At 40.8% G+C, this 15,219-nt stretch overlaps 2 protein-coding genes and 1 non-coding gene across 3 annotated transcripts; 1 reads left to right on the top strand and 2 right to left on the bottom strand.

Annotated features, from left to right (window-relative positions):
- The first annotated feature begins 3,865 nt into the window (after nucleotides 1–3,865).
- Nucleotides 3,866–6,474, top strand: LOC4333393 (UDP-arabinopyranose mutase 1-like). The gene is made up of 4 exons (NM_001402185.1): nucleotides 3,866–4,305; nucleotides 5,143–5,393; nucleotides 5,487–5,655; nucleotides 5,783–6,474. The coding sequence occupies exons 1-4, from the start codon at nucleotides 3,964–3,966 to the stop codon at nucleotides 6,113–6,115; spliced, it is 1,095 nt and encodes a 364-aa protein (NP_001389114.1). The 5' UTR covers nucleotides 3,866–3,963; the 3' UTR covers nucleotides 6,116–6,474.
- A 937-nt stretch (nucleotides 6,475–7,411) lies between these two features.
- TRNAD-GUC (transfer RNA aspartic acid (anticodon GUC)) lies at nucleotides 7,412–7,483 on the bottom strand. The gene has a single exon. It is a non-coding gene; the product is annotated as a tRNA-Asp (tRNA).
- Nucleotides 7,484–7,603: 120 nt separating this feature from the next.
- On the bottom strand, nucleotides 7,604–14,973 carry LOC9267822 (ultraviolet-B receptor UVR8). The gene is made up of 9 exons (XM_015772622.3): nucleotides 14,528–14,973; nucleotides 13,912–14,167; nucleotides 13,209–13,402; nucleotides 13,076–13,123; nucleotides 10,535–10,607; nucleotides 10,103–10,274; nucleotides 8,597–9,028; nucleotides 8,280–8,471; nucleotides 7,604–7,984 (listed from the first exon to the last, which is right to left on the bottom strand). The coding sequence occupies exons 2-9, from the start codon at nucleotides 14,162–14,164 to the stop codon at nucleotides 7,909–7,911; spliced, it is 1,440 nt and encodes a 479-aa protein (XP_015628108.1). The 5' UTR covers nucleotides 14,165–14,167; nucleotides 14,528–14,973; the 3' UTR covers nucleotides 7,604–7,908.
- Nucleotides 14,974–15,219: the final 246 nt, after the last annotated feature.

Genomic DNA, 15,219 nt, shown 5'->3' with positions numbered 1-15,219 from the left:
CGATGGAGTAGTTCCAGCCGATAGCCGATAACAGCCGATGCCGATACCAGCCGATAGCGATAGGGTTTAAGCAATCGGCTATATGTCCAATGTAGATAATGATATAAAGGCAATCGGCTGATGATGATATAATAAAATAACAATATAGTCTTGTAGAAACCAATCGGCTAGAAACAAGATATAATAAATAAGCATCGATCCGAGGGTTAAAGCACACATCGGCTGGAGGTCCGATATCATGAAATCCATAAGATTAGATTAAACAGTGAAACCTTTGTTGTCATCGGCTAAAATCCAACTTATATGTATATGCAATCCTTATGAGCCGATGCAACGTCCAGATAACTCACCGGCTGAAACCCCGATGAAACCCTTATTGGCAATCAAGAGGCAGGCTAGAGATTATAGTTCTAAGCACGACTTAGTAGATCAAACTTAACTGATGCAGCACTAAGTATAAAAAGAAACATAATATCTAGACAATCAAGCCGTTGACTGAATTTTCAGGGTGGTAGATGTCTAAGCTAATCTAATCTAGCAACACGATTTAGCCGATACCGGCAGAAACCCTAAAACGAGAAGCAACCGATAGAGCTAAATTGATATGTTAAGACTAGATTAACATAGACATATGATAAATAGGTAGGCAAATATATCATCCAAACCAGAGTAATCCAAGAGATCGAATGTACTGATGCAGCCTTGAACGACGCCAACGTAAACGATACAATTGCCTGGGCCGACGGAACATTGGACTTACCCCTTCGCCGGAGATCGAACACCGATGCAGCCCCGCGTCAGGTGCCAAGTCCCGCCGGACGATAAAATAAAGTAGAAAAGGTAAAAGGTGGCGATGCGCCGAATTGTATTGATCGTGAAGATAAATTACATAGACCCCGGGTGTACATATTTATACCCATGGGTCGATACAAGTCCTTGTCGGACAAGAAAGAAACTAACCTAAAGATAAAAGGGAAATATAAAGTCCTTATCGGACACTAAACACACTTTCCTAAAGATAAAAGGAAACTAACAAACTATTCCTAATTAATAGATAAACTGCCATGCCACATCCTCTTTAAACTCGGTCACCTAGGGATAAGCTTCCTTTAGTAGATTGATTTCCTTAACCGAATATAGCAGGAATCCGACTATTGGCGACTTGATAACTTCCATCGGCTGATTCCGAGATGCTGCAGCCGATAATGATTCTAAGCCGATGACGTCTTTGCCGATTACCAAATTTCGCTGTTAACACGTGGCTACCAACCAGAACAAATCCAGGACACTGTGCAATCGCTACACTACAAATGATGTCGTACCAACCGCGGCGCGTGGTTGATGATCCCTGCAATGCAAACGAGAGAACACTGCAAGAACAAGATAAGATGCAATCTAAATATTGCGAATAGGTGATTAAGTACAAAGTAATAGTTGCGATTGAAGTGATAGATCTAATCAACCCGGCAAATCAACACACCCACTATTGGGGGCTCTAAATCTATACTCGCTGATTAATCGAGCGAGCACTAGAGACAAGGTGAATGGCACTTGCCAAAATTCAACTAAAAAAACCCAATTGTTCCAGAGGGTGTACATAGACATTTACAGAGGAAAATAGATCTAGAGTTAAGTGCTAATTCGTGGAGGTGGAGGGAGACACTTCCGAGATGGGCCTAGCTAGTCTATTAGAAGGCCCAAGTTTGGTTTCAGCAACAATAATGTCTTGTTTTTACGATTCCTGTTGACTCGAGATGAATTTGGATATGAAACCGGATACATTTGAAAGGCGATGAGATAAGCTTTCCATCAAGTCTAAGATCACCCAAATCGGAGTTGACATGAAGGCGCTAGGTCTGTTTGAAGTCAGTGTTGTCTTTGGAGGTCGAACTGGATTCCAAAACTCATTAGACTCAAATATCTTGTAGATCCTCCATTCATCCGATGTATTCTTTGGCATTGTTTTATATTTCTCATGCTTGTTTGTATGCATATACTTGATGGTCACATCACTATGCTAGCCGAAGACTGCGAGTGAGAGATTCATGCCGCCAAGCCGACAGAGATTAGATTAGGTCATCCTAAATATCAGGGCGTTAGTAGTGATTTAGGTTCCGATGATTGTAAATCTTGGTGCACTTGTAGCGGCTTAAGGTCTAGAGATTAGATCTAATTTTAACATGACAAATGTAGCGTAATGCCTCAGACATAAAATAAAATTGGGAAGTTAAACCTTAAAAAAAATTGTAACCAATTGAAACTGCGGGCTTTAAAAAATAACATTGATTCATTTTGCATGCTCTATATCATAGTGATTGGCCAAAATTGCAGTCGCCATAGCTACTGCACCCGATTTTTTAAAGCTCGATTAATTGCAATGTTTGGTGCAAATGATTACATGAGCGTGAAAAGTTAGCAATCTCCACGACGAAACAAAGAACTTGGAATTCGACGGGGAGATACTTCGGTGGTTGTGGAGATGTGCTCCGTGTTGAACGTGGTAGCGGTGGAGGTGGTCGACACTGGTAGAGAGATGGAAGTTACGGGTGCTGGTGAAGTCATCATTGACGACGCTATTCACCTTCTCGCATGAGACGGAAAGTTGGTTATTGGATTCATTTTGCATGCACTTGTGACCATCAAAGTTACAGTCACCATAGCTATTGCACCCGATTTTATTCCATACTCAAACAAATAAGCAAATAGTAAGTGCTTAGTAGAGCTCAAGGTAATAGTACCATTCTTCCCTCGTGAGCATAAATGTATTCATACAAAATAGTAAAATGTATCCTCACAAAGATTGTAAGTATATCTCGCAACTATAAATATGTTGTCATTTTAGTAACAATTGTTCATAAAATAGTAATCATGTTCTCCATAACAGTAAATGACGAGGCGTTAATAGTGGTTTAGGTTCTCATGATTGTAAATGTTGAGTCGCTTGTAGCGGCTTAAGATATAGTAGAGAGTATATCTAGTTTTATCAAGACAAACATTGCGTAATGCCTCGGACCTAATATAAAAGTAGGAATTTTAACCTTTGAGAAACTGTAACCAATTGAAACTGCAAGCTTTAAAAAAACATCTATTGGAAGTGATATTATATAGACAAAATAAGTTTCTTACTCTTACTCTCTCAGTTTCAAGTTATAAAATGTTTTGGCTTTGGTCAAAATCAAACTTCTTCAAGTTTAATCAAGTTTATAGAAAAAATAGTAATATCCAAGATAAATTTATTATAAAAATATATTTAATTATTATTTTAATAAAACTAATTTGGTAATGTAAATATTACTATATTTGTCTATAAACTTAGTCAAATTTAAAACAGTTTAACTTTGACCAAAGTCAAAACATCTTATAACCTGAAATGGATGGAGTATTTGTTTGTTTCTATTTTAGGAAACGGCCGTTTCTTTCCATTGATTTTGAGATAAGCAGAGCTTTAAACCACTGCCACTATTGTGCATTTCATTTGATTTAACACTTTTACCCCTTATCTCCAATAAAAACGATATTAAGATACCCCTATCTTTTATCCACCGCTTGGAACAAACCAAAAAAAATAAAAATTCAAACCTTCTACACTGGTACACACGTTCTCTCTTTCCATGCACCGACAGGTCTCTCCCAGATCCAACCCAAAATAAATTTGGACGCATCCCAAAATTCGGCAAACATATGACGCAAACCAAAACAAAATAGGCACAAAATAATATAATACTCCTATCTAATTAATTATACACAATTTTTTTTAAAAAAAAAGCAAGGCAAGCGAAGCAAAGCAAAGAAGGAAACGAATAACAAAGTCGTCGTCCTCCCGGAGCTCCCGCTCTATAAATCGCTTCCTCCTCCCCACCCACCCAAACCCACACACACCTCACACCTCACCACCATCACCTCCTCCTCCTCCTCCTCTTCCTCCGCGCGCGCGAGATCCAGGGAGAGGGAGAGGGAGAGATCATGGCGGGGACGGTGACGGTGCCGTCGGCGTCGGTGCCGTCGACGCCGCTGCTCAAGGACGAGCTGGACATCGTGATCCCGACGATCCGCAACCTGGACTTCCTGGAGATGTGGCGGCCCTTCTTCCAGCCCTACCACCTCATCATCGTGCAGGACGGCGACCCGACCAAGACCATCCGCGTCCCCGAGGGCTTCGACTACGAGCTCTACAACCGCAACGACATCAACCGGATCCTCGGCCCCAAGGCCTCCTGCATCTCCTTCAAGGACTCCGCATGCCGCTGCTTCGGCTACATGGTCTCCAAGAAGAAGTACGTCTTCACCATCGACGACGACTGCTTCGTAAGTTCCCCTCTCGATCTCGATCTCGATCTCTCTGTGTTTGTTTTGGTGCGGAATTCCGCGTGGATCTGGTGGGGGAAGCCCGGGATCTGGGTCCGGTTCGTTCGGAATTGGCCAGATCTGGCCTGATCAGATCTGGATCTCGCATCGGCGGATCTTGATCCCTTGCTTCACCTGAGCGTGAGCATCAGCTAGTGTGGTAGATCACATTGGTTGGTTGGTTGGTAGGTAGGTGCAGTGTTCGAAAAGGATTAGTACTTTTGTTTGGTTTCTGGCTTTATGTGTTGTTAAAATTATTAGTATATGATAATTACGCATGCCTCAATTTCTCTAGTTGATGTTAGATCTTGCCAGTTAGTTGGTTAGTTAAATGATTGTCATTAGATGGGTCCTTTTCATTTTGGTTAGGGGAGTTCGTCTTATCTTACGCGGTCTTGTCTGCTTCACATGTGACAAGTTCAGTTTGTCAAGTATTAACCAAACGGTATCAGAGTGCTTTGGTATCGCTAGATCTGGGATAATTGCTTCAGATCTGATCCAAGTTGAGGGTGCATTTGAGGTCAATTTCAGGCTTTTTTACTTTTCTGATGAAATTGACATAATGATGTGATTTTGGCTCTCTCTCCTGTGCGAGATCCACAACATTTTCTTAATCAAATATATTAAGAACCAGTTTGATCTTCCATTCAAGTTCAAAGCTTATGTAGCATTTTCTAGTAATGTTGCGATCGAATTCATTCTATTGGTAATGGTAATAGCTTAGCTTGATGTAATAATGTTTCAATTGGTAGCATTGCATTATAGATCTCATACCAACTGAATGACTTGGCATTGTAGGTTGCCAAGGACCCATCTGGCAAGGACATCAATGCTCTTGAGCAGCACATCAAGAACCTCCTCAGCCCGTCCACCCCGTTCTTCTTCAACACCTTGTATGATCCCTACCGCGAAGGCGCTGACTTTGTCCGTGGTTACCCCTTCAGCCTCAGGGAGGGAGCCAAGACTGCTGTCTCTCACGGCCTGTGGCTTAACATCCCTGACTATGATGCTCCTACTCAGATGGTCAAGCCTCGTGAGAGGAACTCCAGGTACTGCATGTTCTTTGACTGATCTGATATTCAGCAGCAATTCTCTTGCATCAATAAGTTTTACTGACCCCTGTTTTTTTTTGTTTTGTTCAGGTATGTTGATGCTGTCATGACTGTGCCCAAGGGAACCTTGTTCCCCATGTGTGGCATGAACCTTGCTTTTGACCGTGATCTCATCGGTCCTGCAATGTACTTTGGTCTCATGGGTGATGGCCAGCCTATTGGTCGCTACGACGACATGTGGGCTGGATGGTGCATGAAGGTTTGTGTTTCTGTCGAAAAGTTATAAGTCATTACCATGAATCTATTACATGATATGTCTTTTCTCATTGCACAGTTGAACATTCCATTCACAAAATAATAATTAATATTAATTCTTGAAACTTTAGGTCATCTGTGACCACCTGAGCCTGGGAGTGAAGACTGGACTGCCGTACATCTGGCACAGCAAGGCTAGCAACCCCTTCGTGAACTTGAAGAAGGAATACAAGGGCATCTTCTGGCAGGAGGACATCATCCCCTTCTTCCAGAACGCCACCATCCCCAAGGAGTGCGACACCGTCCAGAAGTGCTACCTCTCCCTCGCCGAGCAGGTCAGGGAGAAGCTCGGCAAGATCGACCCCTACTTCGTCAAGCTTGCCGATGCCATGGTCACCTGGATCGAGGCCTGGGATGAGCTGAACCCCTCGACTGCTGCTGTCGAGAACGGCAAGGCCAAGTAGATTGATCCTGGGAGCTTGTGTGTCGCAGGATGGAAAGTACCCTTTAAGTGAAAGTGTTGCTGTGGCCTAGGCCCCCTAGATATAGCTCTTTTTGAGATGAAGGGAGAGATTACTTAAGCAACTTTATAATTCTTTGTTGTTATGCTGGTTCTTTTGTAGCTGGAAAAGGATTTGTTATCATCGTTTACATAATTCAAGACAATAATAATTTTATCATGTAATTTTGATAGTCGTGCTTTGGTTGCTAAATGGTGTTATTGTATTTAATAACCTTTGCAAATCACTATACCTGTTGGTTGTTCTGAGAATTGTATGCACTACCATATTATATTTCTAAATCATTTCGTAGGCATTATGGACGAATGGTCAAGGCCCTCATTGGTTGCCTGCATTTTCTAACAAGTCAAAACTGTTTATTAGAGAATAACAATAGTTTATAAACAAAAAAATTGTATTTTTAGCGACTTAAAAGTGAACATATTTTAAGATCAACTCCAAACTTAAATTTAAATTTTTGCTTTGATTTATTAGGAAAACCAATGGGGCTCTGAGCAGCAGCATTGAAATGCCTACACGTCTCTGCAATTGGAACATCTAGCTGGAACTGGAATTTGCAAAATCGGGTGTGTTAAAAAACTCATAGCGAATGGGCACCTTTGGTAAAATGTGTTCGTTTGGATTGTTGTCAAAAGTTTGGTGAGACTGGCTAGGCTGTTACCAATATTTTGGTGAGATTAGCTAAGCTATTATTTGGTGAGCTGTAAAGAGATCAAAATTTTGGCAAAGCTGCGTGTTTGACAGTAAGAAATGCGAGAGAATATGGCACACTCCCTCCTTCCCATAATATAACAATCTATAATTGGACGTATTATAAAAACTACCGATATTGACAGGTTAATATATTATCATGTAATATAGAATATGTCCTGTCCAATGGTAGATCGCTATATTCTACGACAGAAGGAGTGGCAATTTAACAATGCCTTTTTTCTTTTCCCGAAGACATTTGTTTTAAGCATGGTTCACTTTGGGTCACAAACCAAACGGCCTCCTCCAAATCCTCAGGAGAGACAGAAATCACACGACTAACCAACACTCCATTGAAAAGCATTGTAAAAGAGCACAGATGAACTACAAAAATCAAATTGAAATGCGGATTAATCCCAATTTCAAATAACTTAATAAAAAAGATGACTACAGAAGTAGTGAAACTGAAATGCGTGGGTTAATCTCAAGGGAAAGGAAAGAAATCGCCGTTGCCAGCAGCCAAAAAAACAAAGAAAGGGAAAAAGAAATCGCCGTTGCCGGGGATCGAACCCGGGTCACCCGCGTGACAGGCGGGAATACTCACCACTATACTACAACGACTTTGTTGTTAGAGAGTTTAGTGAAAAGCTTAATATTCGGAGGACCAAACCACAGCATAGCCGAGAACATGAACCGGAGTCTAGCGTTCCAACGTGTACAGTTAACAAAAGAGACCAGACATGAATCACACTACTATGACCTGGCAACTCTCAATCTTACAGTTAGTTTCAGTGACAAAGCACAGCTCTCAAGTTGCCAAAGGTTATTTGGTTCTCTACAACAACAGTCACTCATGATACATACAACATACATGTAGTCCCCATTTCTTTGATACACATTGGAGACACCAATGGGACTTCACAGTCCAATAGACAATTAATTAGAGCCTTCAGTCCAGACACTACAATCACACTTCATATGAAGTGCAACAAGACGATTAATGCTTCAATCAATGCCTACGAAGGAGCGATGAATCACTAGAGTATTTAGGCTTTAGCCTCCACCTCTTCAATCATTTGATTTTCCAACAGCTCACACTCTCCTTGCTCAACCAAATGCTCCCTGTAAATATGCCAAAATCAGTAGCAGAGAGGAGAAACTAATAGGCTAATGTAATGAATGAAAACAGCGAAAGCAAAGTTAGTATGTACTGTGGATTTTATGCTCGTTCAATAATTGAGACAACTATGCAGAATGCATATCCGAGATACATGGAAACTCTCACATGGAACTAAGATCACACTAATGATGATTTATGTTACCAATGTTTCTCACTGGCCTGGAAAACAGATTGCATGAGGACTTGACCATATGAAACACAAGAAACATTAGTGACTCCAAATTTCAGTGTACATACCTCAATTTCTCACACAGACGTGCCAAGGCATCACCACCAGTCCGCGATGCAACATCTTCTATTAGAAGAGCATTGGACATGTTAACTGTCTCTGCTAGCTTGAACTCACACAGTTCTTTTAGAGAACATGCATCAGTTAAAACAGCTGAATGGCCACCACCTGCAGCAAGTCTCCTTACCTCTCCAACACACCTATATTATTAAAAAGAACAGGTTAAGACTGAGGATTGCGAAATGTGCAAAGTTCAAAGTTCATACTGTAATTAACTACCAAAAATAGCAATACAGATGAAAGAATATTACTCTGAGAGTCATACCAATCAACTGGAGAGGGGAACCAAGCATAAGTAGATTTTTCATTAGCGGCTTGGCCATAACTATTATAGCCCCAACCATATATGCGGCTGTCTTTCATAGATACAAGGGTGTGAGAATGACCACAAGTAACAAGCTGAACTCCTGATGGTATGACCAGGACTGGAATGTTGCGAAGAAGCATATCAGATCCATTAAGAGCACAAGAAAAGAAACCGCTCTGAGGTCCTAGGCCCAGTTGTCCCACATGTCCTCCACCCCAAGCATAAAGGGCTCCATCTTCAGTTACAGCACAAGAGTGGACCCCACCACAAGACACATCCCTGATTACTGTTCTGTCAAGAGCAACAACACGCCTTGGGATCAGCTCCTTATCTCCAGACTGAAGAGAGCAATGCCCAAGCTGTCCCATGCTTCCCAGTCCCCAAGTATATCTGCAAAATTAGGTGATATTTAAAAAAATTAAAAAGAAACAATCATGTTCCTGTTAGTCTATTAGACATATGTTCCACAATAGAAGGCATAAAATAAGCTGTTACAACCCACATGAAGGATTTGAACAAAATTCTCAAAATACTTGTAACGCGCACTCTGTTCCCAATAGTTTTTTTAGAAAATTACATGGACACAGCTTGATCGTTCTTTTATAGCTATACATTAGTAAAAATTGTAAAAGTATAGACAATGCAATGGTGTGAAATTAATTTTAACAGGTCTACTAATACAATTACCATGTAATGGATCCTTTTTTTTTGTATATTTTACTAATCAAAGTTTTAAAGGTTTGGTAGCATGCATTATAAATTGACATCTGACATCTAGTTGGAAACAAAGCGAGCATATGATAAAAAAAATAGACTAGCAAATCAAATAATTCGCAAAACCACCTGACAAGCCATTTAAGTACAGTAATACCATGATTTAACTGTTATAAGCATATGACACATTTTCTGTTCACAGAAGGTGAGAAGGTGTCTACATAATTATTTTCTGTAATACCATGATTTAACTGTTATAAGCATATGACACATTTTCTGTTCACAGAAGGTGAGAAGGTGTCTACATAATTAGAAAATCACATATATTATGTCGTACATAGTGATCTTAATAAAGCAGCAAAGGGAGTGTGAAGGAAGTCATCAGTTGAAAAAAAAAAGTTGGTTTGACTTGTCAATGCTTTTCAAGGAGGATTGTTATCTTCTTTTTTTAGGATTAATGATACTTTGAGAGATCAACTTTTGAACTGTATTATGACCCTGTAACTTCAATTTCTTTTACTTCTACTTTGTAAATTAGTATCTTTTTTATTAATGAAAAGCTAACTGCAGGGGCTTCCTCTGCTGTGCCATGTTCCAAAAAAAAGGACAGAAAGAGAGACGATTTGCCTGTTTATTTTTACAGTTAGCACTATATAGTTCGGCCACTATAAATCAATCCTTTTTTTTTCAGCTGAGAAACCACATAACTGTCACCAACAGCAGAGATCAGCATCCTTTGAGATGACTTACACCTCCCCATTTTCTGATATAGCTGCTGTATGGTACTCTCCACATGATACTCTAACAATCTTCACTAGCTCAGGGGCTTCGTCAAGGAACCTTGCATAAGCATTTAATACACGAGCTCCCTGTAGCCCTTCAGAAGTACAACCTCTGCCAAGCTGACCATACTCATTATAGCCTGGTTAGTAAGAAAAGTTGCATGTATCTTGTTAATAGCTAGAAATAAAACAACTAAAAAAGTTGGGGGGTATATCCTCTTGTTTGTGTGGTGTTGCAAGAAATATCATCACGTAACCAGCTATCCCATTAGCCTAACGATCTAGCACTACTGATTGACCAATTATCCATCAGATTAACAAAGTGTCACAGTTGCATAAAAAGTTCACAATTTAAAAACGTGTATAGAGGATGGAAATGAGTTTTAGTTTTGCACATTACCCCATGCCTGCAGCAGGCCATCTTCAGATAGGGCCATGACATGAACAGCTCCACAGGAAACCTGATGGATCACCTGTGTACATATGGAAGATATTAAGTACATCCAACCAGTATCTTTAAGAATGAATTCATGACACAAATCTCAAGTTAAGAAAATAACAAGTAATTGCAATTCATAAGTACAAAAATATCAAATAGTGAAATAAATGGCATTCTAAGCACACATAGCAACCTGTTCACTTCTCTTAAACCAACTGTAGATGTGCACCTGACACAATTTTGATTTTCTACTTCCAATCAGTTTCTTTAGAGATCAGCTTATAATGCTAGGAGATACATGTAGATGCAGACTGTAGAGCCAAGAAACAAGCATATGCATCTACTTTTCATTAATGAATGAACAAGTTTGTGGCTGAAACGAAGACAAGTGAAAAATGACCAAAAATACACTTTCAGGTACACATTAGAATAACAGAGAAACATGAGATGCATGCACACATAGAATGCAGAACCTAGAATGCACAAAAAAGGCACATCCACTTTTGCTTGTTGTTTTATTTAACAAATGCCGGGAGTTTTTACTAGCTTATTAGGATATTGGGGGCACAGACAGGATAGTTCTTGGTCAATAAGCAAATGTAACTCCAAAGACTTTGGCCCTGTTCAGCTGCACTTATTTCAGATGCAGTGCAGCCAACCCGAACAGTATTACGTGTCTGCAGCTGTGGCAGCAACGGCTGCATTCTAGTGCAAAAGAAACATGGCCATTATGTTTAACCCTCTCAGTGTTGAGCACTTCAGCTTCAAATGGGGTTTAGAATCATCAAAGGCATTAAGGAATTTGATAAATTGTTTCTAAACCATTGAAAGATCCTGGTTTTAGATTTTTACCATCAAAGTTCACCGGTACATTTTAATGCCATCCAAAGTTCCTAATTTTTAGATTTATTCATATCGTTTCACCTTATTCTGTTAGGACTAATGTTTGTTTTGTTTTCTTTTATCAAATTCAATAATGAGAATACCGCCTTTTCCCCTCCTGTTTCGATCTGTCCATAGCATCAAATCCTCCTTTGCTGCCCTGACTATGGCGCTGCTCCTGCATTTAATGCCACCTCTCTCTGCCAGTCAATACAGCGCTGCACCTAGTCTAAGGGGCAGTCCCTACTTGGCCTGCAGGAACAAGGGATGGGAGGAGAGGAAGGAGAAGAGGGTGAAAGTTTGGAAATGGGGAATTGCTGGATGATTGCAGAGGGATCGAGATTGAGGTTGCCATGGCTGCAATGAGCGGGAGGGAAGGGAGATGGGGGAGGGATGTGGATTAGGAGGTACTGGGAGGGGAATCATAGTGGAAGGGATACCTCAAGGCTCAAGCAGCGAAGGCTGAGGAACTGGCTGGAAGCGCAGGTGATGGTTGACTGCTCTGTTGCACCCGATGCCTATGTGCATCCATCCAGTGCAATCTCACATATAATTGTGATTGTTACTGTTGGATGATTGGTTTTGTACACCTGAATACATTTGTGCACTGCCAATTTAGCTAATGAAGACAGATGATTCCAAAACTCATGCGTGCACAGATAAAGTGGTTAAGTGAGGGTGTATTTAAGGGTAAATGTCAGCTTTTAACAGTTCTATCCTTGCAATATGAAGGAATGGTAAACAACAATAAATAGATTGTAATTTTTTATGGTATTAAAGTGTACTAGTGAACTTCGGTGGTTAAATTTGAAGATAGATCTTCCATGGTATAGAACCAATTTTCGTGAGGAAATTTGGATTCTATTTCCTCAAATACATTACCTTGTGGATTAGATCATATTTACTCAAACCATAAAGGCAATGGTATACGATGCCAATATGCCAGAGTAAATCCAATTGAAATCTAAACAGGTTTATCTTAATGCAGACTGCGGGTATACATTATTGTGTTTACTTTGTGGTCAATGTGAGAAGGTAGCTGTTATAAGCTAGTAGCAATAGATCAATGGACGTGTTCTTCCCAGCAGCTGGTTGCAGGGAACTACATCAACAGGGATGTCACATATAGAAAGTCAGGAACAACATGAAGAAGGATATAGAAATATTATAATCTTCACTTGCCTCTATTAACTCAAATGATATATATTCCTAATTAGAATCTTATCTCTTATTCCTAATTATCTTAAGGCACTAACCAACTCTAGGAATAGTAACAGCTATGGAATTTGGACTCCTGGATGCATGCATGTACACAACCTCTGTAACAGTTAACCCAAGGTACATCAACATACACATGACACAACTAATTAAGAGTTCATCTATTTGAACTGCTATCTAAGCATTGTGGCCATGGCATAACAGGTATCAACAGCAAACAGGGATAAAAGATTAACACATAAATAGGAAATGAAGACTATGGGTGATTACTTAAATATGATGAGTTTGAAAAATACTAGCATCGATGACCTGCAATGTCTGACTAGGTAAAAACTTTAGATCTCATAAATATCTACTAGAAACACACAAAAAGAACAACAGATCAGTGCAATCCAAATTTACCGTATTTGGTGCAAAAGCTCCCCAGAATAGGCGAGGGTAATCTGAGCCCTGCATGGATACCGCAAGTGCTGAATATTTTATTAAATAAATTGCTGATCACACATATTGGACAGTAATCATATGAGGGGCAAACCTGATTTTGTCCCCAGACCCAGAGCCTACTTCTTGATATAGTGCCATTGTTTTCTCGAGGTTCAGCAACAGCAGCTGTACAATGTGCTCCACAGGACACTGATTTCACAAATTCAGTCTCCAGTGCCTTCACCTTTTGGGGTTCCTTTGCACTCTCCTCTGTCCCGTCTCCCAACTGGCCAAAATCATTCGCCCCTACATATTTTTAAGTTGGATGTGAGTGATTTTCTTCAGGAACAAGTAAAACCACTGTTATGGGTGCAACAGAATTAACTCATCTTAGCTCTGGCGCTCAAGCGCTATAATTGATAAAATGACTTTGCAAACTAACCCTCACTAAACTAAGCACTTTATATCCTAGTATTGAATTAGGTACACTTGGGGAGTACTGTGATCCTTTTAGAAACTATATAGCTATTTTAACTAAACTACACATACAACATGGTTATGTCAGAAAACAGAAAGTTGTAACACTGATACGACTTATAAATAGTGTGAGCAGACATAATAGTATTTTTATCACTGACGCAAATGCCTGTGCTGACATAACATTGAGGAAAAAATACACGAGACATAATAAGTAAACTATCAAAGTTCAGTATAAACAATAATGGTATTAATAAATTCATTTGAAGTTTCATCCATTCACCTAGCAAATTATTCGAGTCTGATTTAAAGAACAGAAGGAAAAATAAAGGACCTACCCCAGGTGTAGAGCGATCCATCAGAAGCGACCGCAGCAGTGTGCCCGCGACCGCAGGCAACATCAATCCACCTGAGGTTCTTGCCATCCTGCCATTTGAATAGCTTTGGAGGGAGGCTTTTGGGGATCCTTAAGTGGCACTCCTTGCCCTTCCGTGCCGTCTGCCCACTGTGGTTATACCCCCATAAGTAAATTGCGCTCTTGGTCGGCACTCCGGCAACACGCAGGCCACCGAGCATATCATCCATATCCATTGCCTGTTTGTTTAGGACATGCATACAGGAAGAGCCACTCAATCAAACAAGCAGGCGAAGCAACATTACAGTGCGAACGAACTACCATATGATGCATCTTTAGCTAAAAATGATAAAGCGGAGCATATGAACTAAAATCAGGGGTGGATTTAACATGGGTCATTGGGGGGGCTCCAATGAGCTTTCGTGGAATCATCGACCAATACAGAGCTCAAATTTTAGAGCAATGGAAGGATGGTTTAATAATACTAATAGGTTATCATGCGGCACACAAATCCCTGGATTGAAATATTTGCGAGGCCTAACTTAAGCTTGGATACTGGTGTTGATGGAATTTCCGTATTCAGAAAAACCGAAATATACCTGACCGGCGACGTGGCTCGGCGGCGTTGCCCCCGGAGGCCGGAGCTAGCGAGTGGCGGCGGCGCTCCCCGGCGTTCAGTCGCCCGAACCGGCTTCCCCCAAGCGGCTCCCAGCAGCACTTGTGCTGCTCTCCAACTTAGCGGGACGGCGAAGGCTGCGGTTGGAGATCGACGGGGGGCGGCGGGCGGCGGTTGCCGGCGACGAATCGAAGATTACAGGCGGAGATCGAGGGGGGAGGGTTGCTGCCGTTGACGTGGGGATTTCTCAGGCGGGGTGGGGGGTGTTGCTTTGCTCGTGCGATTCTGACCAAAATGGGCACCGACCACGCCGGAAATTTCTCGACTCACGAGCTCTTGGAGGTTGAGAGCGGTTGCGGATCACGCATAGGTCACGTGCCAAGCTAGGAGTAGATTTTTTTTTAATTTTTAGCCAGGCGTGAAACACACGAGAAAATGAGAGTCGTTCATGATCTCTCCGTCCTAAAATATAACCAATTTTAGACTTCGACACGATCTTCGAGATGTTATTTTGACCAACAATATCTATAATAATAAAACATTTTAAATGAAAATAATTGCATACTACTCCCTCTATAAAAAAACCTAACCTACGATGGGATGTAACATATTCTGTGTACTAGAATATGTCTTATCCCATCTTAGATTGAGTTTTTTTTACGGAGGGAGTATGAT

The sequence above is a fragment of the Oryza sativa genome, chromosome 3 (assembly GCF_034140825.1).
Source record: "Oryza sativa Japonica Group chromosome 3, ASM3414082v1".
NCBI classification, from domain to species: Eukaryota; Viridiplantae; Streptophyta; class Magnoliopsida; order Poales; family Poaceae; genus Oryza; species Oryza sativa.
Note: the sequence above shows the minus strand (reverse complement) of the source record. Positions and strands in the feature narration are given on the sequence as shown.